Source organism: Vipera ursinii (assembly GCF_947247035.1).
Source record: "Vipera ursinii genome assembly, chromosome: 3".
In the NCBI taxonomy this organism is placed as follows: domain Eukaryota; kingdom Metazoa; phylum Chordata; class Lepidosauria; order Squamata; family Viperidae; genus Vipera; species Vipera ursinii.
Window position 1 is genome coordinate 200,219,830 of NC_139516.1, and position 26,748 is coordinate 200,246,577.

The window sequence follows — 26,748 nt, forward strand, 5'->3', positions numbered from 1 at the left end:
AATCTGCCACCTAGTGGCAATCAAGGAAGAAGAAAAAAAGCAAGGACACCATTTAAATATTTACAGTATGATTACGGAAAATTTCAGACCTCATTATTTGCTATTGTTTGTTTGTTTCTTACACAATTGTTCTATACACAAGTCCCAAGTCTACATATTTTACAGCCTCTAATAACAAAATAAAAACACATAAACAGAACAAGCCGGCCTGACCTGATGGGATGGGGTTGGGTTTTATAAATTGGCCTTAACTTTTAATCTGTACTAATTTATTATGGGCATCACTGTTTAATTACTTTTTAATAATTTTTAATTTTTGTATCTTGTTTTTATTATGTATTGCCCTGTTCACCGCCCTGAGTCCTTCGGGAGAAGGGCGGTATACAAATTAAATTAATAAATAAATTAATAAATAAATAAATTGATCGGTGGAACGACTTGCCTCCAAAAGTTGTGGGTGCTCCAACACTGGAGGTTTTTCAGAAGAGATTGGACAACCATTTATCTGAGCAGGGGCTTGGACTATAAGACCTCCAAGGCGCCTTCCAACTCTTTTATTCTGTTAATACACCCCAAATGGGAGCTGATTCCTGAGAACAAGAATGTGAAACACTAAGATGGGTATAGGACAGAAAGAAAGGAAGAACTGCTGACAAGCATCCAAATTTTGATCATGTGACCATGGGGATCCTGCAATGGTTGTAAATGTGAAACACAGTCAGTGCCACTGTAACTATGGTCATTAAACAAACAGTTGTAAGCCGAGGACTACCTGGACATGATTTTGCTAAAGCAAGATGGATATTATTAGAACTGCCCAATCATAGGCTTTTTTTATTTTGGCAATTGAGTAGATATTCAGGTAAGTATCCAAGAGATCCTATTCCCTAATCAACCCCAGTATTATTGATCTACACTGAAATGACTCCAGTATGTAGTTTCACATGTATTGGCATGTATCCAAGCTGACAGAACAATTTTTCTGCTCGCAAATCTTTCCCAGACTTCATGTGGACTTTTCACCCTTACCAAATATGAATAAATTTCTTAGATAATACTCTTAGTTATTAGTGTCATCATGAGTCAGCAGCTTTGACTGAATGGAACAACAATGATTCCTATAATTATAGTTTATTTTCAGGCAGCTAGACTTCCTGATTCATAGTAGTTTGTGCCCTTAAACTAGATATACTCATTATTCAAGATTCACAAATCTGAGAAGAAACAAAGTCCTTTCTTTAAATTAGGGAAATTCAGAGTGTTTCCAAATGGTTGAAATATGTTCTTGTTGCTAAACCCAAAGCAAAAGCAATGAATAAAACTGGATATATGCACAGGTGGATACCAAGATACTTTGAAAGGGATGTGAATGTCCCATGTATCGCTAGAAGAAGAGAAATGGTGGGAGGTACCTAATTAGTGAAAGGGATGCGGTGGCTCAGGGGGTTAGGACGCTGAGCCTGTCGATCAGAAGGTCGACAGTTTGGCGGGTCAAATCCTGAGTGCCGCGTAACAGAGTGAGCGCCTGTTACTCGTCCCAGCTTCTGCCAACCCAGCAGTTCGAAAGCACGTAAAAATGCAAGTCGTAAAATTTTCTATTTTATGTTTGTAATTTTTATTGTTGTGTGCCACCCTGAGTCCTTAGGGAGAAGGGCGGCATATAAATTTAATAAAATAAATAAATAAATAATAAAAATAGGGACCACTACGGTGGGAAGGTAACAGCATTCCGTGCGCCTTTGGCGTCTAGTCATGCCGGCCACATGACCACAGAGACGTCCTCGGACAAGCGCTGGCTCTTCGGCTTTGAAACGGAGATGAGCACCGGCCCCTAGAGTCGGGAAACGACTAGCACGTGTGTGCGGGGGAACCTTTACCTTTACCTAATTAGTAGGTTTACCGAAACTGTTCTGAAAGCTAAGTGACATTTGGGCAGACCAGATCACAGCAAATATAGCCTTCCAAGTCATTTTCTTGGCTCACAGTGAGACTTCCTAACTGCTGAGAACATTGTCCAATAAGAAGACCAAAGGACTGAAGGTCTCAGAGATACGGAAGCTGGGAGATGGCAAGCAGTCCTGGAAGAGAATGGCATGGTAGCAGCCAGTGCTCTTTGGGAATTTCTGCTGCTCTCATCCTTCCTGGTGCCGCCGTTTTTCGGGTGGCACCTGGGTCTTGGGACAGGAGCAGCAGAGTAATGAGCTTTGGACAGGGACAGTGGGCTGGGGCTGCCCTTAGGAAGGCAAGGAAGGAGGAGCTAGTTTGGTTGTCCCGCCATTAAAGTTTCTGCCTTTTAATCAAATTCCTTAGTTGGAAAGATGTTACTAGGCTGCTTTTTGAAATATTTGCCACAGACTGAGAGAGATGGTGAGCAAGTGAGGAATAAGGAAGATCTCGCGAGGGAGGGAGGGAAGAAAGAAGGGAAGGAACGAGAAAGAAAGGAGGAAGAGAGGGAGGGAGGGAGAAGGAGAAAGAAAGGAGGGAGGGAGGAAAGAAGGAAGGAGGGATGGAGGAAGGGAAGAAGGGAGGGAGTGAGGGAAGAAGGAAGAGAAGGAAAGGAATGAAAAAGAAAGGAGGAAGAGGGAGAGGAGAGAAAGAAGGAGAAAGAAAGGGAGGAAAGAAGGGAGGAAGGAAAGAAGAAGAGAAAGGAATGAGAAAGAAAGGAGGAAGAGAGGGAGGGAGGAGAGAAGGAAGAGGAAGGAGAAACAAAGGAGGGAGGAAAGAAGGAAGAAGGGAGGGAAAGGAATGAGAAAGAAAGGAGGAAGAGAGGGAGGGAAGGAGAAAGAAAGGAGGGAGGGAGGAAGGAAGGAAAGGTTTAGCCAACAAAAAGAGGAGAGAAGCAAAAACAAAGCAGAAAAAGACAGAAGGAAAGAGAGAGGAAAGTGAGAAAGAGTATAATATAGATGGAAGTTCCAAAGTGCTATCAGCCCACATATGATCTTGGGGGGGGAAAATTACACAGTAGATCAGTCCCTAATGTTAAGTGTTCTGGTTAATAAAATACATTGCCAGCCAAGCAACCAAAGTAATATGCTACTTTCACGGCTCTACCTTAAAAGTTTTTAAATTATAATTTGTTTAATGGCTTATGATGATACTCTTCATTTTCAATCCACTACTTTTTTTTTTTATTAAGCTGCTTCAGTGTTGTGGCTGCTGTATTAATGAACTAGTCCTCATGGGACACTTGTCACAATTTAAGCACCTTAAGGTACTTGTTTTGCTATTCTTTTGGTGGTCTAAAATTTTTGATTTTCATCTTTTCATTTTTTTAAAAAAAACCCATTAATTTCTAATTTTTAATTAGAAAAAAAAAAGATGGAAAGTGAGCATGCCGTAAAGCAAAGAACAAGTGTCCAGCATAACTGTTATTCATAAAAGTGCTTCTGGGCCAACGGCCATTCCTGGGAAATAAAATGTTGGTTGGCTACAAACCATGTTTTGTTTGGAAATGTGCCTGCCTGCCCGAAAAAGGAAGAAATTCAAATTGGAGTATCATCAAGAGCTAGAAAGGGTGGCAGAGAAGCTTACCCATTTCCTTTCTGACCTGGCCATTGCCACCATAGCAATCATTTCTGAATAGGCACTCCCGCCCAATGGCAGCCATTTTGTGAGTGTGCCCACATGCTCTCAAAATTCCAGATTTATTCACTTGCCCTCGCCCAACTCACTCATGGTGACTCTGGATGGCTTACACAGAAATAAAACCCTAATACAAAACCTAAAACAATCGTATTCCTCTGGTGACAACATTCAAACAAAATTTGATGGGCTCCATATCAATCTGGGATTGCCATAAAAGTAAAGGTAAAGGTTCCCCCGCACATGCGTGCTAGTCGTTTCCAACTCTAGGGGCCGGTGCTCATCTTCGTTTCAAAGCCGAAGAGCCAGCACTTGTCCGAGGACATCTCCGTGGTCATGTGGCCGGCATGACTAGATGCCAAAGGCGCACGGAGCGCTGTTACCTTCCCACCGGAGTGGTCCCTATTTTTCTACTTGCATTTTGACGTGCTTTCGAACTGCTAGGTTGGCAGAAGCTGGGACGAATAACAGGCGCTCACTCTGCTACGCGGCACTTGGGATTTGACCCGCCAAACTGCCGACCTGATCGACAAGCTCAGCATCCTATCCCACTGACCCACCACGTCCCTCTGGGATTGCCATGCCCACTGGCAAAACCATATCTTTAGAGCCTTTCAGAAGAACGCTCTGAATGGCCTCCCAGCACCTTTTTTTGCGCCAAAAAAAAGCTTTTGCACAAGCTATGCTACTCCCTCTCTCCCACCCACAAGCTATGCTACGCGAAAGCCAATAGGAATTGCTGCTGAGGGCACCAAAAGACCCGGCCGGCAAACGTTGCACCGGCAAGTTGTCTGCGGCAACGGTGAGTTGGCAGGATGTTTGCAAACCTCCCTGCTGCCCAACTCCACCATCTCAACTAGGTAAGAGAGGACGAGGAGCGGGAGGTGGGCTCTGCGGAGTCCGTGTGCACTCACTCCTTGTGCTCACCCGTGGCAGCCAGGCTGGTGGCTGACCTGCGCCACCGTCGCCTCGCCCTGCATCACCTGGCCCGCCACGCATTACCTGGCCCGCCACGCATCACCTGGCCTGCCCCACGCAGCCCCGCTGCTCCCACTGCACCAGCTCAGGGTGGGGTGGGGGCAGCCCGCCGCCAAGACCCCTCGCGCCCGTGACCGCAGCAGCGCCCCCCCATCCCGCCTCCTGCACCCGCCAAGATGAGAGTGCTTTTTTTGTAAAAGAAAAAGGTGCCAGAACTCACACATGTCATACAACCCGCCTTGCCTACCCTACAAGGTTCCATCCAAAAAAGGTGCCGGAACTCCGTTCTGAGCGTTCTATGAGAAAAAAAAGTCCTGCCTGTATGTATGTATGTATCTTTATGTACATACGTAAATATGTACCACTATATATAAAATAATGAGAGAGTCCCATTAGGCTTCTTGCTCGGTTCCTTGGAGGTTCACCAACAAGAGAGGGAGACTCATCACTCCCGCGCCCATCGCTGCCCTTCCAACGGGATGGGAAAGCGATAACGCCTCATCCACCCAAGAGTAACCCTTAAGGTCCTCTGAATAAGTCAAGGGTCTTCAAACTCGGCCGTTTTATGACTCGTGGACTTCAACTCCCAGAATTCCTCAGCCAGGCATGCTGGCTGAGGAATTCTGGGAGTTGAAGTCCACGAGTCATTAAAGGGCCGAGTTTGAAGACCCCTGGAATAAGTGGAGGAAAGCTTCGAACACGGGTTTAGGCAAGAGGTTTAGGCGGGTTCGGACTAGATGACCCACCTACAAGGTCCCTTCCCCCCTCTGTTACTCATTGTTGGGGACAATTAAGCTGACTTTGTAATAATGCCGCTTGGGGTGTGTGTGTGAAAGCCCTAATAAGCAGGCATATACATAAAATGAAGGCTACTGCTAAGCTTGTAAGCCGCCCTGAGTCTTCGGAGAAGGGCGGGATATACATGGAATTAAAATAAAAAATAAAATAAATAAATACGGAGCAGGCGCCGCCAGAGCCGGAACGAGAAAGGAAAAAACCAGCACGAACCTCCACTCGCTCCTCCTCCTCCCTCCTCCCTCCTCCTCCTCCTGGGAAGGGGCGGGGCCTATCTTTGTGACGGAGGACGCCGAGGCCCCGCCCCCTCGCCGCGCAGGGGCGTCTCTCGGGCGCCGCCGGCGACGTCATTGGTGCCGCCGCCGCAGGGGGCGCGCGCTGGCTGCTCGGCGCGAGGCGGCGTCGAAGGCGGCGGAGGGAGGGCGGGAGGCGGAGAGGAGCCGGGCGCAATGGCGGCGCCGGCGACCTCACGCGCGGCGACCACGCGGGTGGGCTCCCACGCGGCTGGCGGGGAAAGCGAAGCCAGCCGGGGCCGTTAGAAGCAGCATCAGCCCTCGCTGCTGCCGCCGCCGCCGCCGCCGCCACCACCATCATCACCCTCCCCTTTCTCTACCTCTTCCCCGCCAGCCGCCCAGAGACGGACAGGAGGCGGCGGGGACTCGGGGATGGCGGCCCCGGGCCCCCTTCAGCCGCCGCCAGAGCTGCTGGGCCCGCGGCTCCGGGTCGGCGTGGAGGTGATGCTGCGGGTGCCCACCCTCTTCTTCATCGACACCATCTTCAACTCGCCCCCGGTCTTCTCCAGTGACTCCTTCTGGGCCGGCTTCCTCGGAGGGCTGCTGCGGCTGCTGGGTGAGCTCCCTCTCCGGCCCGGCCTGGCGGAAGTCGGGGGTGGCTGGCTGGGGTGGCTGGCTGGGGAAATGGTGTCGGCCGGAATGCCCCCCCTCCCCTCCTTTCCCCGTTCTCCCCCTCTCGATTTCCACTGTCACGTGTGAACGTGGACGCTCTGGCTGGCCCTTCTCCCCTCTTTCACTGGGGCAGAGGAGGAGGGGAGAGCGGCTTGCAGAAAGTGTTCCCCACCCACCCCCGATCACTTTTATCCCGGGCAGCTTCGGCCTGGCTGGCACTACCCTCCCCTTTGCATTTCCCCATTCCCAGCGTCCCTATAAATAGGTGTTGAAACGACCAGTGGACAAACAAGTCTGGGGAAGTGTCATGGTTCAAGCCTTTGGGATCGGGAATGTCAAGGGCGCTCAGAGGATGACAAGCCAGGCGGCCTCCTCTCTTGGCGGGTCGGGGCTTGTGGCGTTGTTTGTATTTGCCACCTTTTTTTTTTTCTTCCTTGTGCAACCTGCGTTCAGATCTCCCGAGTCACTCTTGGGACGCTCCCATTTTGATTTATTTTATTTATTTATTTATTTTTTGCCTAAAGGAGGATACAGTCACGGGGTGGCAAAGGGCCGCTCAGGCCAGAAACTCTTTAACATAGATGTGTTGTGTCTTGGTTTTGGTGGTGGTGGAGATTTTAGATTTAGATTTTATTAGATTTATATACCGCCCTTTCCCGAAGGAAAGGAGGGAGGAGGAGGAAGTGCTGGAATTATAAATCTCATCAAAATATGTCATTTGTACGATTGGGAAGCTTTGTCACAAGTGCTTCGAAAACGAATTTCTGGCTAAATGAAATTTACTTGCTCCATTACTGGATAATCTTTGTTAGGAGCGCCGTGTAAATGATTAGTTCCCCTTGTGAACTATGTGCAAATGGTAATTTTCTCAAGAGGATTAGGAGATAAATAGAGTGTTATCTGTAAAGCCTTTGTAAGAGATGGTGGGTAAGGAAAAATGGATGTAGCTTCTGTTGATAATTCAATTTAATAGGCTTCAGGTAGAAAGAGAAGTTCCAAAGATAAGAAACTTCTCGTTTCCCTCTTTTTTTCTTATGTTTTTAATTTAATTTGAATTATCTGAAATTGAGTATTTGAAAACTGGTAATACTTGTCTGTTAGAAAGCAAAGAGTGTAGATGGTTACATAAGCAAATAGGCATAATTGTTTACTCCACACAATATTCTTGGCAGGAGTTTGCTTGAGGAAAGGGATTGACTTATTCTCCAATGCCCCAGAGGGGAGGATTAAAAATAATGGGTGGTGGAAGCTTATTACATCAAATTTAGAAGTAAGAACAAATTTTCTGACAGTGAGAACAGTCAGCAGAATAACTTGCCTCCTGGAGTTGTGGGTGTTCCATCAATGAATGTTTTCAAAAATAGACTGGACAGTCATTTTACCCTGATGGTATAAAACAGGGGTAGGCAACCTCGGCTCTTTTATGACTCATGGACTTCAACTCCCAGAATTCCTGAGCCAGCTTGGCTGGCTGAGGAATTCTGGGAGTTGAAGTCCATGAGTCATAAAAGAGCCGAGGTTGCCCACCCCTGGTATAAAATCTTGGACTAGAACACCTTGTAGTCCATTAAGTAGAATCAAACCATTGTGTGTCTTTTACCTTACAAACCTATCCATGTCTGTTCAGAAGTAACACCTGTGGTTTGTTCGGATTATCATGTAGGTAACCTGTGCAGTGGGTTGCAGTTGTGTTTGAATCTAAACTATGTTATCAGTAAGAGGCCTCATGGCAAAATACTTAAGCATGTTTTGCCACCTCTGAAATGAAGGGCGCAGGGCTGAAGCATGACTAGCTTTCTCTGAATTTACATCATGAACTATAAACTAACCTTGGCAAGTTTTGTTGCTGAAACTTCAGCTTGTGGCAATGAAATCCAGACTGCATTTAGGTATTGCCGTTAGGCCTCAGTTAATGACCGTTTGTTCAGCGACTGTTTGAAGTGGCGGTGGCGCTGAATAAATGGTATTTAGGAGCCAGTCCCTAAAGTTATGGCCATTGTAGTGCCTGCGAGGTCACATGATCAAAAATTGGGCACTTGGCATCCCACCGATGCTTAACGATCATAGGGGTACTTCAATTTCCCCCACCCACCTATTTGACCTCTGGTCTCTGCCATTTTGACCGGCCTGCTGTTCCCAGCTGACCTTCACCATCTTCCTCAGCTGATGACAAGCACCTGGCCCTCTTGCAAGGCTTCAGAAGACACCAGAAACTTCACAGAAAGGCCATACATGGCTAGGAGAAGGCCATGCAAGTTTCAGAGAAGGCCTTACGCTGCCTCAGGAAGAAAGGGGCAGACTAGGTGCAACCTCAGCAGTAGGAAGAAGTAGATGGCAAAGGTTAGCTGGGAGATGGAGGGCAGCAGAGGTGGCTGGCAGTGGGGCAGGCTGGGACCAGCAATTATCACTGGTGGTGCTCATAGTGGCGGCGGGGCTGAAGTAGAGGGTCAGTGATGGTGGTAGCTGAGACTGTTGGAGTTTTACTTGAGCCCCAGCACTGCAGGCTCCGCCATCACTGCGAAGAGTGCCCAAAGGGCAACGATGGAGGGAGGGGAGTAAAATAGGGAAGAGGGGGGAGTTCAAGAGGAGGAGAGCTTACTGAGGCTGGAGACTAGGATAGTCCAAGCTGGGATTGGGCAGTCCCCATTGCTGTGGTTGTGTGATGTTGTGCTTTATGATAGCATTGCTTAGCAATAGAAATTCCAGTTCAAGTTATTGTTAGTTGAGGGCTACTGCATCTAATCATGGATGTTTCACCAGCTTTGATTCGGAAGGAAGGGTTATTCCTGGATTTATTAAGAAGTTGTAAAAGGCACTACTGACTCAGGTTGGAAGATTTGGGTTCAAGTAGTCTTTGACTTACGACCGTTCAGAGTTACGATGGAACCCTAACCCTCCCAAAAGATATTTACACAACCTGGTTCTGAAATTCCAACCGCCACCCCTCAGCAATCATTTGACTGCATTTTTAGGTACTTGGCATCTGGCTCACATTTATGACCACTTGCAACAGCCCATGGTCACGTGACCACAATTTACAACATTTTTGTCAAAAACTGGCATGTACTCCTGATTTCTGACAAAAATGCCCCATAGCGAACAATGGGTTCGCTTAACAACCACTGCAAAAAAGATTGCAAAATCAGGTTGGTCACGTGCTCCACTTTACGACCATTATGACTGTAATTGCCGGCCTCCATTATGGTTGTAAGTTGAGGACTACCTCGGCACCACCCCTCTTCTCAGAATTAATGTAATTTTCTGCAACTGTGACTCATGAGACAAGCCTGGATAAATTTCATGTAAATTTTGTTTAGTTCCTAATAGATACTTAAGATTGTTTGAATTGGCATTCATAAGGCAGAAATAATTATGGAAGGTAACAACAGAAGTAGGGTTTGTGTCAACTTTTAGTTTCTAGATACATGGAAAGGCAAGTTTAAAGCAAAAATCGTGTCGCTTTGCAAATGCTTCCTTCTGAGGCAAGATCCAGATTTTCATCCGCAATTGTATGTTAGGAAATTGTGTTCTCTTAAGGCTTATAAGAAATCTGAGTTATGTTGCCAAGCCTTATCCTGTTACAGCCTGGCGCGTTGCAAAACTCTTGTAGAAATATGTTCTTCCTGCTTCTGTCCTGAATCAATATAGGTTTGTCAATGTTTATGGCTGCCATGTTCTTCTTTCACTTCTAGCGCTTTCTTTAGATTTGTCTTTTGATCTATGTAAAATCTTCAGTAACCATAAATAAATAAAAAATAGCCATATAATTGAAAGTTACTTTAAGTGAGAAGAAGTGCGAGCTTCTTTGTATTTTCCAACTCTGATATTCTATGTTCTATTATAGTTTTATTCAAGTTTAGAAGTATAGAGATAAAAGACTAATTAAAACTAAGAAAAATATAAAAAGAAAAAAGTGGAAATAGGAAAAATAAGAAAAATACATCTAAAAGATTACTTTGAACCTCCCTCTAGATAAGTATAAACAATTTCAGTAACTTAACACCTTTAATTTTTTTTAAAAAAATCTTTATGTCTCTCATCCCTTTTCAATGATCAAATTATAAAAAAACTCATACAGTCCAGCTACCATAAAGTGACGTATATATTTTAATCTTAAATAAATCCATGTCATAATTTTATCACTTTCTCTAAAAAATTGTGGGAAGAATAAAAGTACCTTTATGACACACACACACACCCTTTTAACCTTGTCACACAATCACCCCAACTGCCTCTGATCTACCTGCAACTTTAAGTAAAGATATGAAGAAATCTTTTTCACTTAGCTGTAATAGTTTAAGCATGGTCTCTCCAGGAAGTCAGCAAGCATTAGCAAACAAACATGAAGGGAACCCCCTCAAAATAAGGGGAATATTTTATCACAATAATGCACCCTGATACCAGATCCCTCATATACCCCTTATGTATATGTAGGGGTGTGGGTCTTCTATACATATATGTATATAGTATGGTTAGGTGTGTGCCATGTGTGTGTTCCACTTTGAGAGCGGGCAACTAAATTTCGTTTTTTATGTGTGCTGTTGTGCCCACAGTAAAAAAAAATGACAATAAAGGTTATCTTATCATAAAATTCCAATCAAGGAAGAAATCTAAGATCATCCCCACCCCCCAGGGTAAGAAACAACCTTTCCCACCACCCCTCCCTGACTTTACACACCCCAGGGCAGGAGCCCCTCAATTTACATATCTAACTACTTCAAAATCCACTCTTTGTTTAAGTACTATCACTCCCAGTGTTCTTATTTGGTAGCCCGCTTTTCATCAGCTAAATTGTGCGTTTGTGTTTCTGCTGTCAAAATATATGCTACCTCCACTTCAAGCTGGCGTCCTTGGCTCATTTACCCAGATGTGGAACGGACCAGAATTTTCTTCTTACGAAATAAAGCAGAAGAACATCTCTCCCCCCCCCTTTATAAAAAGATATTTAAAGCTGTGGGGTGCTTGGTTCTCTCCGTCCTTGGTTGTTTTCTTGTAGACATTGCATTACCAAACTAGATAGCATCACTGATGATGTTACCTAGTTTGGTAATGAAATGTCAGCAAACAACCAACCAAACTCAGCACCAAGGATCCCACAGTTCAGTCCTGAGCTATAAATATTCTCTTTTACCGAACTTTAAAGCATCATTGTTTCAGTTCTGCTCAAAAATAAATAAATAAAATCCCATTAACAACTACAAGAAATCACAGCATATATATTTTAACCCTGCTCAAATAATTTCACTTTATAGTCAGTCTGTTTACTTTTAAAAAGCTTGATCTTTAATCCCAACAAATTCCAGAAATTGTTTTCTTATCATTTTCTCTTCTTCTTTCAGGATCAGCTTTAGTAGTTCAGCAGTTTAACATGTCCCTTTTGTAAATCCAAGATAAGAAAGCTTTCCAAACCATTTATTATTTGTATATCCTCTTTAATTACAGTATACAGACATCAGCTGGCTTCATTTCTAAATCCCTTGTATCATCCATGTCACTCTTATATTCTGGCATTTTTAAATCCATTTTTTTTTTGATCCACAGCATCTTTTTCCATGTCACTTTTGCAATCTGGCATGTTTTTAAAAGTCTAAATCCACATTCAGATCAGATCAGTCTGTTTATCTAATAAAATATATTCTTCTACATCCTCTATTATATACTTAATTCTCTCTGGTTCCTTCTAGTCAGTCTTCAGAGTCCCCTCTTCTGATCGGTTTATTTTCCAACCAGGAAAACTCTCCCACAGGAGTATTATAGTTAATTTCAAAATATTCGTGTATTTTTTTAAAAAAAAAATACCTCTGAGAAAATATTCAAGTTCACCTAGCCCAGGGGTCGGCAACCTCGGCTCTTTTATGACTCGTGGACTTCAACTCCCAGAATTCCTGAGCCAGCATAGCTGGCTCAGGAATTCTGGGAGTTGAAGTCCACGAGTCATAAAAGAGCCGAGGTTGCCGACCCCTGACCTAGCCCAAGGGTAGGCAATCTTGGCTCTTTTATGACTCGTGGACTTCAACTCCCAGAATTCCTGAGCCAGCCATGCTGAGGGGAAAGGGAGAGGTTTCCAAGCTGAGCCATGCTGGCTCAGGAATTCTGGGAGTTGAAGTCCACGAGTCATAAAAGAGCCGAGGTTGCCGACCCCTGACCTAGCCCAAGGGTAGGCAATCTTGGCTCTTTTATGACTCGTGGACTTCAACTCCCAGAATTCCTGAGCCAGCCATGCTGAGGGGAAAGGGAGAGGTCTCCAAGCTGGCTCAGGAATTCTGGGAGTTGAAGTCCACGAGTCATAAAAGAGTCAAGGTTGCCTACCTGAGTCCTAGCCCCTTAACTTTCCACATTCTAGTCCTCCTGTTTTACAAAAACTAAAGCTTTTCTTTTTAATCCTTAGACTTTTAGAGTGAATCCAGTATCTGAAGGCTCCGAACTGTGGCCTAGGCTAGTAGCTCCCAACCTTTTGCACACCAAGGACTGGTTCTGGGGAAAGAGGTTTTTCCATGGACCGGAGGGGGTGTAATTTTGTGTGCTGCCTGCATTCCACAGATGAGGTTTCACTTGTTTGTGCGGCCCGGTTTCTCACATGCCGTGGCCTGGTGCCGGTCCACGGACCAGGGATTGGGCCCCCCTGGCCTAGACAACATGTTTCCACTCCCTTGCTCCCAGAACCGGAGATAACTACTGTATTTTACAATCACTTTTTAGGGAGATTCTGCATGGAGCAAATTTGTGGGTGATCCTTGCCCTCTCTTTGATTTGGAGGTTAGTTCTAAGGTGGTTCAGTCAGATTATAAAATGAAATGATTTAGTAATTTGGCATACCTGGTGGCCTACCGAATGGATATTAAATCAGTTGTATATGTAATTTATAGACATAAGCTTGGAAACAAACATACGTGTATGTCTGCCCCACATTCACAAAAAATATATAGCATCTGTTAAGAAAAATGCTCAAGTGTAGCAGGCAATTAACAGGATGCAATATGAATCACGGTATAATTATTGTACTGCCTTGCACGTGATATGTTCCAATTTTTCTATTTACCTTTCTGTAGAATCATAAAGTGTCCTGTATAATACATATTAAGATTTGTCAAATTTTTTTTAAAAAAAATATCTGTTTAACTCAGGCATCATCTGATACCAGTTCACTCTGTACAGCTCAGTTTGGACAAAGATAGGTCCCAGATTTGAACTTCTAACTCTTTTCTTCTATCCCATTTTTACCACAAACATTGGACTTGATAGGGGGATCACAGTGGAATAGATGTAATTACTGTACTTAACAGCTGCCATCCACTTGTTGTTCAGTCAGTATCATAGCATGCTTTTCAATTGTTTGGAGGAAGCACATACATAATTTAAAATTCTGGTCTATTGGGATTTGCTTCTCTGTTTGTTCAGTGAATTAAGTGTTCAACATTTGCAACCACTAACTGAATACTCTTGAAAAATATGCACATAAGTTAACTACTACTTTCTTTTTTTTCCTGTAGGAATCTTGGCGTCCACCGTTGTCCTGATTCTGTCACAACGATCGCTTTTCAAGTTTTACATGATCAGCTGTGCTTTCCTGCTAGCTGCAACGTCAGTGTTGGTGAACTATTACGCTTTTTTGCACATAAACTTCCACAGTGCCTATTATACGACACCTTTTGGAGTTCAGCTCCTTCCTCATAAAGGACCTTCCTTATGGATGGCACTCTCTGTCCTTCAGCTTGCCTTTGGGATTGGTTATGTCGTGCTTTTAAATATTGACTCCATATATTCTCAGCTAATCATCCTGGATTTATTGCTTCCCATCGTAGGCTTGATCTTTGATTTACCTTTGCACTTCAGGCAGATTTTAGTCTTTGCATCGGGTTCCATTTTGACATTACACAGCCTGGCTATTTTATTTACTAAAATGAAATGGGTCTACTATTCCACAAGGTATGTCTATCTTCTCATAAGGCACATGTATCGCATTTATGGATTACAATTGTTGCTGGAAGACACGTGGAAAAGGATTCGCTTTCCAGACGTGTTGCGGGTTTTTTGGTTATCGAGACTCGTAATTCAAGCGGCCATGCTGCTTTACGTCATTAAAGCGACAGAAATGGATCCAAGCATGAAATTCTACACGATTACTTGGGACAATTTCTGGGAGTTACTTTGCAGCCTTATCATCAGCGGATGCGATTCCACATTAACCGTCTTAGGCATGAGTGCTGTAATTTCATCGGTGGCTCATTATCTGGGGCTGGGGATTTTGGCCTTTATTGGCTCCACAGATGAGGACGATAGGAGGCTTGGTTTTGTGGCGCCAGTCTTGTTTTTTATTTTAGCCCTCCAGACTGGCTTAAGTGGGCTAAAGCCGGAGGAGAGACTGGTCCGCTTAAGTCGAAACATGTGCCTTTTGCTGACGGCAGTGCTGCATTTTATCCACGGCATGACTGACCCTGTACTCATGTCCCTGAGTGCCTCCCACGTCTCCTCGCTCCGCAGACACTTCCCCGTGCTTTTTGTCTCCGCTTGCCTCTTCCTCCTCCCGATTTTGCTTAGCTATATCCTCTGGCATCACTATGCACTAAATACGTGGCTGTTTGCCGTGACAGCCTTCTGTGTGGAACTCTGCCTCAAGGTCATTGTTTCTATTACTGTGTACGTACTGTTCATGATCGACGGCTACTATAATGTTTTATGGGAGAAGCTGGATGATTACGTCTACTATGTTAGGTCGACGGGCAATATTATTGAATTTGTATTTGGAGTAATAATGTTTGGCAACGGTGCTTACACCATGGTCTTTGAATCAGGAAGCAAAATACGGGCTTGTATGATGTGTCTGCATGCCTACTTCAACATTTACCTGCAAGCGAAGAATGGCTGGAAGACGTTCATAAATCGCAGGACAGCTGTAAAGAAAATCAACTCCCTCCCGGAGGTCAAAGGGGAGCGATTGCAGGACATAGACGACGTGTGTGCCATCTGTTACCACGAATTTACGACGTCCGCCCGCATTACTCCCTGCAACCATTACTTCCATGCGCTTTGCCTTCGGAAATGGCTTTACATCCAGGAGACCTGCCCAATGTGCCATCAGAAAGTTGACATTGACGAGAAGGAGAACCCCAATCTGTCCAACAACAACGCCTTTGTCGCCCCTGATGAAAATCCCGCCTGGGGAGAAGCGGCTGCTGCTGAAGACGAACTAAATGACGAGAGTACGGAGAGCGAGGAAGAGGCAGAGAGCTCAACTCAGTCTAGTGCCACAGTACCCGAGCAGCCCTCTCAGTACCAACCCTGATCTTGTGCTCGAATTAAAATGGCAAATCCTGAGCCCCATGGGTGTTTGTGGCGTTCAGCATTGGAATAAAAGCTTCCCTTCATCCACTAAGCACAAGAACGCGATGTCCAAAATGTTGAATCTGTGAATGAGTTGTCAGTTTACTGTGATGTGCTACTGTAAATATGGCTGGTATTAATGCTGGTCTCTTTTGCGACCACTTTGAAACTTTATGTACATTATTGTACATGGAATAAAATGTTTTCACCTATTTTTTTAAGAAGCCGAACAAAACACTCCTTAATTAAGATGAAATTATGGTGTGTATGTTATATCCAAAGCCTCTCACGTTTTGATAGTTTAAAAGCCAATGGCTTTTAAGATTAAAAAAAATGGAATGCCATAAAGAGGGACATTTCAATCCCTCTTCATTTCAACCCTGGACAAAAGTTCAAAAACATTCTGTTTGAAATCATAACACAAAATCATTCCCAGCTTGATAGCTAAAAATGAAAAGTTTAGGTTTCCATAAAAGATACCATTCCTTCTAGTATTTGTTTATAGAGGAAAATAAACTTGGGGAATGAAGGAAATACATTTATTTATGGAACTCTATAACAATTTTTTTGAGCAGAAATATGGTTACTGTGCAGTTACACAATAAAATTATCTGAGTTACAGGGGAAAACATTTCTAAAATGCCAGAAATTTCACAATAAAAGAGAGGATTTCCACACACACATTTTTAATCAAACCATCCTGCATGGCAAACATACTTTTAAATAATGATTTCAGAATTAGGGAGTAGATTTAGATTATTTTATTTTATGAACAGAATTAACTGGATTTACATATCTGGAAAGAAAGTTTTAATAGTGTTGTTATACATAATATTGGCCAGTTCTAATGGCTCCTCTTCACGAACTGCTGCTAGTATTTCCAGTATCTGGCTACAATGAAACAAAATGTACAAAAAATAATTTACAGAAATTCATGACAACTTTTGATAAAACTGCATGAAAGATATGTAAGCCATATTTGTGATTTATTTTTTTTAAAAAAAAGAAATTAGTTTTGGAGTTTCATTCGTTAAATGGCATGCTAAGTGATGATTTAACAAAACAGCAATGAATCTAGCCTAACTTGTATGCTTCTCAGTCTCCTTACGATTGGGAAAGGGCTGGAAGCTTTGTTTATGACCAAAGCCTGGAATGGTGGGTAATAGTGGTTAATTTAAAAGTATGTTTTATTGAGCCTTTTGAAGCAATTAAGGTTAGCCTGAATTTGTGGGGTTGATGCAATAGTAGTTTAATACTTCTCAGTGCCAGATTGTTGGCTGCTGTTAAAACGAAAATAGATGGTGTCTAGATAATGCTCCAACCAAACAAATCTCATGTTATGTTGCACTGAAGAAATGGAAGCTCAGGAAATACATTTTACAAAGTGTTATATTCTCTCCTTACGACCTAGATAGAGTGAGACGCCGGCACGTCCCATTTAAAGCAGTGTAATTTGAGCCTGTCATGGCTAACTCATTAGATCAGCTTCAAGGGGACAATCATGACTAATCTCTGCTGGACTGAAACTCTTTAACAGGAACAGCAAACAGTACTTACATTATATGGCAAAGTTCATTTCTCTCCTTTAGGCAGTGTCCTACTTCCCATTTCTTTCTGGTTGGAAATGTGGTTTTTACAAATTTTGAGCCTGCGTGGGTGTTTTTCACCCCACACCAGGGAGCATCTAAACAGAGAATAATTTTTTTTTTAAAAAAGTGGTAGTTTTATAACTAATTTCAGAAACTTGAACTTACATTCCTGCTTGTCTCATTTCCTCCTTATACATAGAATATGTATCTTTCACAAGGCACTTTGGAAATAAATTAAAAAGTCGGCTAAATATGACCAAATGACTAATGACAAATTTAAAAGAAAAAAGGCATTTTCCCTCTCTATCAGTGAATTAGCTATCCGGATAATCGTGTTAAGCTAACTTTGCATTTGGCCTATGATTTAGAGGTACCGTCTTGAGGTTACAAGCCAAATAGATCTCAGATGTAAGAGAGTTTTGAAAATGATAAATTAGTGAAAGCAAAGTAACTTACCTGTCTCTATCATTAACCTTTCACTGGGAATTGACTTCACCGTGTCCAGGTTGGCTTCAGTTTTCAGAGAACTGGAAATAACGTTAAGACGTTTGTTAGACAAAAAGGTGTATCACTTAACTGCTGTTGGGAGCTCCTAAAAAAAGAAACCGCTCCCAAAATTCAGTGAATAATGTTTGTTTTGGGAACCAGTATTGAGCATACTCCAATATTGTGCTTCCAATCCCATTTACATTAGACTGATTTTTTTTCCCCCAATTAAAAACTGGGAGAGCAACAATGCCTGTCCGCTCAAAAGTTGAATTCTGCTGCACCTCTGGTTACACAGAATTTCTAAGGCCTCTAAAGCTAAATGTCACATAGTTTTATGTCCTGTTCACCCTTTTTCATTTTCTGTATTTTGTCAGGTGGGCGTGGGATAGAAGCGGGTAACTTTGTGTTCAAAATTATTTCCAACCTTTTAGTGAGTAACATAATTGCAAGTGCTTTAGAAAGTTAATCAAACAAGGATAGGCTATTAGCACCTTTTGTTCTCATTTCCTGCCTCAAGCTTCAAAAATAAGGTCTTGATATTTTTCATATCCCTGGCAAGACAAAGACTTTATTACCTATGGACTTCAACTCCCAGAATTCCTGAGCCAGTTGGCTCAGGAATTCTGGGAGCTGAAGTCCACAGGTCCTAAAGTTGCCATAAATTGCCCATCTCTGTACTACGTGGTTAATGATCTGCCTTTTTTATTTTTTAAAAAGTCACAAACAATACCTACCAAGCTAAAAATTAATGCTTGAGGGAAGAGTTAATGCTTAAAATAACTTACCAACCATTAATCCCTATATAAAGATCAAGATCTATTAGAGCTGCTGCTTCTTCTTTGGTGCCATCAAAAGAGTGAACCTATAAAAAATAGAAGCATATATCATAAGACTGAAGGTAAATGTTTGTTAATATGGGGTAATCCTAAACTTATCACCATGATTGAGTCTGCTCATCGCAATCATTGTGAAAGTCATAAGGCGGGTCACCCCTGTAGCCAATCTGATCTTAATGACCTTTTCTGTGATAGCTTTTGAGTAAACCAATTGTTTGCTATGGGCTGATTTTGTCGAAATCTAGAAATGCTGATTGTGTGACATGGGGGTCGCTGCAAATGATCAAAAATGTGGGCCGGCGGCTGAGCACCTGAAATGCAGTCATGTGACTGCGCGGGGTGAGGGGGGAAGGGATAGCTATCAGAAATTCAGATCATAGGTGTCCCTGAGGAAGTCTGTCATAACTTTGTCATTAAGGCAGTGGTCATAAGTTGAGGACTACCTGTACTCAGTTCTCGTTTCTCTCATTTCCCTCTAATTATTATTTTTTTTTTTTGCTCTTTCTGGATGTCATTTGGCAGCTGTGCATGCATGAAAAGTGTGAGAAAATTTAGCAATTCCGCTTAGGAAGATGACGTGGTTGCTCTCTTTTTCACAGCTGTGTCATTTTTTCTGCTACCCTACCAAATGCAGGTACCCCAGTCTATCTTAGTTCAACTTCTAAACATGGCTAGCAAGGCCTACGTTTTGCCCAATGCATGGAAGGACACTGCCAAATTTAAAATAAAAAGATTCAGATCACAGAAATCCCAATTCATAACAAACAAAGAAAAACCTGGCTCTATGCTAGATCTAATCTAAACACTTCTTTCACTAGTTTTTTAGAAGACAAGGTTTGGGTGAAGAATACAAACACAAAGAGAAATGTCTTAACTTATTTGTAATGCAAATATAGCAACAGACTTTAAATCACAAAAAAGGGTAATGCTGAAAAACATTATAGCTGCATTGCACCTACCACTCCTCCCGTGCACCTCTCTCTATTTCGTCTCATAATACCTGCAAAAAAAATAATTTGATTTTAGGATCTCAAGAACTTTTGTTCCCTCAAAAGTACACATTTATTCTTCTAATTTTCTAACCAAACTCACCTATGAATTCTGGGTGCGAATTCCTACAGTGCAAAAACATCGGCAATTTGGTTTGCTCAGCTAGATCAAACTGTTTTTCAAAATACCTGAAAGAAAATAAAAATTCTATGTATCAATCACTGAATCTATAGTATTTATACGGCTGCTGAATTCTAACATGATTCTGGATGACAAGCAATAAATCCGTAAAAAAAATAATTCAGAAACAAAATAATAATTGACTTCAAATCATTTTAAGAGAACCAGTGATTGGGAATCACGTTTTATTACCCTCGTCCAAACAGGAGTTCTAATAGTCCTGACCCAAATGCCCAAGAAAACAGCCAAATTACCTCTGAACTGTGAAAGGGTGTTAGCTGTGCCGTGATTTAACGCAAGTTTCCAAAATGCCATAGATGTGCAGAAAAACTCACTTTCCAGATCTGTTTTGTGATCTTCCATTGAAGAGGCAAATATTTTAAACATGTACCTATATTTGTAGACCAAGACATTCTACATCTTGCTAACCTGCTACAGGAAGTCCTCAAACTTGCCACCTTTCATTTAGCCAACGAAGTTACAACAGAACTGAAAAAAGTGACAATCAGTTCTTGCAAACTTACGGCTGGGAAAGTTGCAAATGGGGATTACGTGACCATGCAGGTTGCCTGGCGCCCAAGTTTTGATCATCTGACTGATTTACCTAACAACTGCAGGGCTTTAATTAACAACTGAGGCAAAAAGGTCAAGGAAAATTCTGGTCAGAATTGTGGTTGTAAGTCAAAAACGACCTGTAACGCGAGGACAAGCGGGATGGCGAGCATCTCTTTATTGTGAGCACTGCGACGTCTAATCACCTTTTGCCAAATGCTAGGCAAGGCATCCAGCAAGACAATCGTAGCTTCCTCACATTAAAGTTTAGTACAGGGGTCCCCAAGACCAATCTGTGGATCGGCACCGTTCCACAGCATGCCAGCAACCAGTCCGTGCAAACAAGCGAAGCCCCGTCCGTGGGATGCAGGCAGCACACACAACCACACCCACTTCTCTCCATGGAACCAGCCCCTGTGTGTGGGGGGCACGCTGGTTTAGTAAAAACATTCTTTTGCGTTACTTTTTTTGTTCCTAACAACTATTTTTTCCATTTCATTTAGCTTTTCTTGACTAATTCCTGAGCAAAGATACCCACTTCACTAGTAGTATCTTATCCTGCAGCAACAGCTTGAAGGGAGGGAAGGAGAGAGAGAAAACACACACACACACAAACACACAAAAAAATGGCAATATGCGCTAGGATGTGGACTTTCCCAAACCCTTGGGGAGAAGTACAGATTGCCCTTTGGGCTTTCACATCCCACCCAGAGATGCAACTTGAGGCCTGGTTCTGTCATCCTAGCCATCCAATTCTACAACCATTTCTGTCTTATCCGAATGAGAAGCCCAAGATCCAAAACGAAAATTTTGGCAGCCGTTACAAGCACTAACACCTGTTGTCAAGACGGATAATAGGATTCAGAAACGGAGAATCTCTTTTTTTTTGGACTCTCAGTTTGAGGATAAACAGTAAACTGCTCTTTACTTTTTCTTCCGCTTAAAATAGGCTGAAAACGTTTTACGGCTTCTAACGGACGTTCCTGAGAAAATCCCCACAGAACGGTAGGACACCAGAGGTTAAAAAGGACAGGGTGGCCAGTACGATGTATTTGAAACAATAAACCCATTTCTTACTTGAGCTGGGTGCCTTTGGGGCAGAATTCCAATCTGTCAAAGTCTGTCAAGGGGAAAACAGACAGTGAAGAAGTTTTCAAAAGACTGCCAGGAACAAATAACGCACTTAAGCCAGCGAGTTAATACCTACCCAAGCCACACTCCCCAACTGCGACAACTTTCCCTTTGTTCTTCTCAGCTAAATCTTGCAACTCCTCTAAGTACCGGTCAGGATTGCCCTGATCGATTTCTCCACAGCGCGTGGGATGGCAGCCAACAGTACAGTAAAACATTTCTGAAAGCAGACCGCATGAAAAGTGTGGATATAACTGATGCAGACTCTACTAAAACGTAAAGGCTAAACGATCACCTGCTCTGTCTGTATATATAGATCGTCCTCAACGTACGACCACAATTTCTGTTGCTAGACGAGACATTTGTTGAGTAGGTTTTGCCCCATTTTACGGCTTTTCTTGCCGCAGTTGTTAAGTGAATCACTGCGGTGGTTAAGTTGGTAATATGGTTGTGAAGTGAATCTGACTTCCCTGTTGAGTTTGCTTGTCAAAAGGTCGCAAAAGGGGATCGCAGGATTCCCGAACATTGCAACCCTCATAAATGCATGCCAGTTGCCAAGCATCTGAATTATGATCACATGACCATGAGGATGCTGCAATGGTTTGTAAGTGTGAAAAACAGTCACAAGTCACTTTTTTCAGTGTCATTTTAACTTTGAACAGTCACTAAACGAATGGTTGTTAAGTCGAGGGCTACCTGTGGTTTCCATCTCCGGACTCTCCTCCTATGTCAAGCACTTGTTTTCGTTATGTGACCACTGATCCCCCACATATTGTCTTCCCAGTCATGGTAAGATAAGCAACTTTCCTAATTTACAGGTGCAGGAAAAGTTTCACTTTCCTTTTAAGCAAATACAGTGTGGGATAATTCAAGCATTCCGCTTAAGGGTGGTGGTACATGATGCAAGGAAAGAAATTACCATTGGTTTGGGCCAGCTGCCAGGCATCTTTACTGTCTTGCAAACTTCCACCTGTGATAATGAGCTGAAATGAAAAACAACAACATGTAAATGCTAATTTCCCAATGCCAAGTTTAATATGTTTTGGGGGGCATAAATTGAGAGTCAACATGAGCAAGGAAAAACTGACAGTTCGGAAAATAAAAAAACACAAAACATTTAATGCCAAAGTTACCTTTTGAACCCCAATTTTGACTGCTCTGTCTATTACATCCAAGAAATCATCTGCAAATATATACAGACATATAGAAATATATTAAATTTAAAATCCCTTTTTTTAAAAAAACACGATCAAACTGTTCACAATTTCTATTTCCTGGCGGGGTTTTTTGTGTTCAAAGCTTCGTTAACAGTAAACATTGCAATCATCTTGTGCACAAAAGTAGTATTCCACACTTTTCAACTCTTTGACAACAAAAATATTGCTGTGTATAAATGGAATACATGTAGAGCACTGATATATTTTCCAACAGAACTTCAGCGTTCTTCAAATTGATGGGATCAGAGCTAGCAATGACTGATGAGGATTTAGAAGAATATTTGAAATAACAAGCAACTCCAGCTTCCTCCATTGACTTATTGGGAGCCCCCTGGGAAGACCACAAATTGTGATGCAGATAGTCCTCAATTTACAACGGTTTGTTTAGTGACCGTGTGAAGTGACAGCGGGACTGAAAAAAGTGACTTATGACCATTTTTCACACTTATGACCGTTGTAGCATCCCCAGGATCACATGATTTACATTCAGATGCTTGACAACTGACTCACATTTATTTATTTATTTATTTATTTATTTATTTATTTATTTTATTACATTTATATACCGCCCTTTCCCGGAGGACTCAGGGCGGTTTACAGGGTAATTAAAAACCAAAAATACAAAAGTTAAAAAACCATGTTTAAAAAAGATTAAATTTATCCCTGTATAAATAAAACCCCAATTAAAATAAATTAATCCTCAGCCTGGCCCAGAGAGCTCGAAGAGCCAGGTCTTCAGGCCCCGGCGGAATGAACGGAGGTCGGGGGCAGTCCTCAGCTCCACTGGTTCCAAACAGCAGGCGCCCCCACTGAGAAGGCCCTATCCCTGGACAGCTGCAGTGTCCAAGTCATGTCCTCCCCTTCTGACAAGCAAAATCAATGGGAAAGCCACATTCACTTAACAACTATGTTACTAAACCATGTAAAATGGGGCAAAACTCAACAAATTTCTCACTTAACAACATAAAATTTTGGGCTTAATTGTGGTCATAAAATGAGGACTACCTGTACACATGCTGGTTGCCAAGCCCCAGATTTTGATAATGTGACTGGGGCTACTGCATTGGTTCTAAATGTGATGGCTGATCATAAGGCACTTTTTTCAGTGCACCATAACTTCAAACGGTTGTTAAACAAATGGTCATAAATTAAGAATTGCCTGTATTTATCTTCCCATGCTCAAAAATTCAGAACAACATCGACCATAGACATGAAATAGAAATTCTTGCTACTTGAGAGAAGGTAGATGAAGCAGAGAGAAATTACACTGACAGTAAATGTACATTTTGGTCAATGCTGTATCTTCCATAGCTGCACCACATGGATCTGACAGCTGGATCACGGGGCAAGCCGAACGAAGAAAAATTGATGGTTCTAAATAATGGCATATGCCACAAAAATAATTATGAATACCTAGAACTTCATGATTTAATTCAGGAGTGTCCAACCTTCGAACATTCAGTTAAGGGTTGTCCAACCTTCAATCAGCACTTCAATCATTCAGTTCAGAGGTGTCCAACCCTGGCAAATTTTAAGACTTGTGGACTTCAACTCTCCACGTGTTGGCTGAGGAATTCTGGGACTTGAAGTCCACAAAAAGCCGCCAAGGCTGGACACTCCTGATTGACGTGATGAAGTATAATCAGACTGTTCTCTGGAGGTACTATTACAACAGCTAACACTTAAATATTTTCGACACATAATCAGTCAGCTTGGGAAAAATGGAAAACAGTTGAAAAAAAGACCGACAGTAGAGCAAGTGGCTTTTCTTCCATAATCAAGTGAATGAACCTCAAAGAAAATACACGGAGGCCTCCATCTTAGAGATTTCTTTCCTCTTCAGGGTCCTGAGAAAATACAGCATGAAAAGGTCTACTTATAGTTGTTATTATTATGCATTTATATATCCCAGCATCAGGTGTTAGGAATAAACTAATGAAAAGCTTTACCTGTGTGTTTTTGGGTACCCCTGTAGATACCTCTGAACATAGGATCGGTTAAGTTAACAGCAATATCTAGTTAAAAGAAAAAGCAGTCATTAGTTGGTGCAGGAATATAACTTTGCTCCCTGCAGCAAATGTAATCTTTGCTTTTCAGCGTCTTTCCAAAGTATCCATCATTGCAGCTCAACTCTGACCAAAGAGACCTTTAATTAAAACCCTCTTGGCTCCGTTCCTAGGATGCCCTTCCAACAGGTCCAGGGGAAAAAAAGTCAAAGGTTGCATTCTCACGACCAGCTAACCTTGGTTAAAGCTAATTTTGTATCTCTCTGTGTGTGTGTACCAGCATTTTGTGTGCAGACAGATGTGGCTCTAGCTAGGACAGGGGTAGGCAACCTCGGCTCTTTTATGACTCATGGACTTCAACTCCCAGAATTCCTGAGTCAGCTATGCTGACTCAGGAATTCTGGGAGTTGAAGTCCATGAGTCATAAAAGAGCCGAGGTTGCCTACCCCTGAGCTAGGAGTTGTGCCAATCCAGAACAAGCATTCCCTAACCACAACCAGCAGGTTGTGAGAAGACAGCCCTAAAGATCCAAGGGCAGCGAGCTCCGAGGGCTTCCCTCCCGGCTCCTCTAAATTGCTATTTTTCCCAGGAGGAGCTGCCGGAGCTCGCGGGCCGCACGTGCCATTCCCACGGCCACTCAAACCCGCATTCTGCCCGAGGACGCCCGGGACGCCGCGCCGTCCCCGCGTTTCCGGGGCAACCGCCCCTCACCAATGAATTTGAAGCGGCTCATGACGACAGCGGCAGAGCTCCACGCGCACGGTCCTCGCTCGCTCCAAAGAGGCAGACGAAGAGGAGTCGTTGCGCGCCCGCCCCTCACTTCCGGTTGCTTTGCGACCGCGGCTGTCGCCCAGGAGGAAGCGGAACGTCCGGAAACGAAACAGGCGTCCCAGGGAAGAGGAAGTGCCCGCCTTCATGGCGCTCGGCGGCGTTCTTGCCGCCAGGATTCCAGCGAGATGGTTTTGCACGCAGCACCGAGCCTCAGTGCAACAGCAAAGCTGAAAAAAAAAAATCCTAAGTCTGAAAATGGCTTATCCGAGTCAAGTCCGTCTCGTTTCATAAGAGCAAACTCCGCAGCAGCACCTTCCTCCTCCTGGCCTTCTGCATGGGCCGCTCGGTATCTGTTGGCCCGCGTCTCTGTTTTTTTTTTATTTTTTATTTTGCCCTTCTCCGAAGACTCAGGGCGGCTTACAAGCTTAGCAGTAGCCTTCATTCTATGTATATGCCTGCTTATTAGGGCTTTCACACACACCCCCAAGCGGCATTATTACAGAGTCAGCTTAATTGCCCCCAACAATCTGGGTCCTCATTTTAGAGTTGTGTGTGTACAACTCTACCCTAATATTATATTTATTATGTATTATATCATGTATATCATATATATAATTCTGGTCTTGCAGACACACGTCAAGCCACACAAAATGCATCCACAAAATATGAAAATTACATCACATTGCAGTTCAATACAATTAAAGGGAAAGGTTCCCCCTGCTTGTCCGAGGACGTCTCCGTGGTCATGTGGCCGGCATGACTAGACGCCAAAGGCGCACGGAACTTTCGAACTGCTAGGTTGGCAGAAGCTGGGGCGAGTAACAGGCGCTCACTCTGTTACGCGGAACTCGGGATTCCACCGGCCAAACTGCAGACCTTCTGATCAACAAGCTCAGCGTCCTAACCCACTGAGCCACCACGTCCCTATGCTATACTAATACTATATTATATATTATAGATGTATTACATCTAAATATAATATTAATCTGCCAGTTAAATATTCTACCCCCACTAGACTCTCTCCCTCCATAGTCCCTTCCAACTCTGTGATTCTCTAAGGGTCTCCTGCTTGAGAATGGGGTTGGACTAGATGCCCTCCATGGTCCCTTCTGTTATACTACAATTCTGTAAGAGTGTCCTGCCTGAGCAAGGCATTGGACTAGATGACCTCTATGGCCCCTTCCAACTCTGTGATTCTAGGATTCCATAAGGGTTTCCTGTTTGAGCAGGGGGCTGGACTAGATGTCCTCCAAGGTCTCTTCCGTTATGCTACGATTCTCTAAGGGTCTCCTGCTTGAGCAGGGGGTTGGACTAGATGTCCTCCAAGGTCTCTTCCGTTATTCTACGATTCTCTAAGGGTCTCCTGCTTGAGCAGGGGGTTGGACTAGATGTCCTCCAAGGTCCCT

General features: G+C 43.1%; 2 protein-coding genes across 4 annotated transcripts; one reads left to right on the forward strand and one right to left on the reverse strand.

Annotated features, from left to right (window-relative positions):
* Positions 1-5,762: 5,762 nt before the first annotated feature.
* On the forward strand, positions 5,763-15,803 carry RNF139 (ring finger protein 139). Its single transcript, XM_083359391.1, has 2 exons — positions 5,763-6,204; positions 13,751-15,803. The coding sequence occupies exons 1-2, from the start codon at positions 6,021-6,023 to the stop codon at positions 15,541-15,543; spliced, it is 1,977 nt and encodes a 658-aa protein (XP_083215517.1). The 5' UTR covers positions 5,763-6,020; the 3' UTR covers positions 15,544-15,803.
* A 524-nt stretch (positions 15,804-16,327) lies between these two features.
* On the reverse strand, positions 16,328-25,703 carry TATDN1 (TatD DNase domain containing 1). Of its 3 annotated transcripts, XM_083357606.1 has the most exons (12): positions 25,283-25,703; positions 24,515-24,580; positions 22,482-22,531; positions 22,268-22,331; positions 21,425-21,568; positions 21,295-21,337; positions 19,588-19,673; positions 19,455-19,495; positions 18,445-18,521; positions 17,627-17,697; positions 17,139-17,265; positions 16,328-16,472 (listed from the first exon to the last, which is right to left on the reverse strand). In XM_083357606.1, the coding sequence occupies exons 1-12, from the start codon at positions 25,302-25,304 to the stop codon at positions 16,370-16,372; spliced, it is 894 nt and encodes a 297-aa protein (XP_083213732.1). In that variant the 5' UTR covers positions 25,305-25,703; the 3' UTR covers positions 16,328-16,369. The 3 variants fall into 3 exon arrangements, with proteins under 3 accessions (XP_083213732.1, XP_083213733.1, XP_083213734.1); XM_083357607.1 differs by lacking the exons at positions 24,515-24,580; positions 25,283-25,703 and adding an exon at positions 23,849-23,910; XM_083357608.1 differs by lacking the exons at positions 22,268-22,331; positions 22,482-22,531; positions 24,515-24,580; positions 25,283-25,703 and adding an exon at positions 22,045-22,243 and having other exon boundaries at positions 21,425-21,940.
* Positions 25,704-26,748: the final 1,045 nt, after the last annotated feature.

Coding starts and splice junctions, on each gene's coding strand:
- RNF139 (XM_083359391.1), top strand. CDS start 6,021: ATGGCGGCCCCGGGCCCCCTTCAGCCGCCGCCAGAGCTGCTGGGCCCG. Junction 6,205..13,750: donor AGGGCTGCTGCGGCTGCTGG/GTGAGCTCCCTC, acceptor TTTTTCCTGTAG/GAATCTTGGCGTCCACCGTT.
- TATDN1 (XM_083357606.1), bottom strand. CDS start 25,304: ATGAGCCGCTTCAAATTCATTG. Junction 22,332..22,481: donor TCAAAATTGGGGTTCAAAAG/GTAACTTTGGCA, acceptor TTTTCATTTCAG/CTCATTATCACAGGTGGAAG. Junction 17,698..18,444: donor TATATAGGGATTAATGGTTG/GTAAGTTATTTT, acceptor CGTTATTTCCAG/TTCTCTGAAAACTGAAGCCA.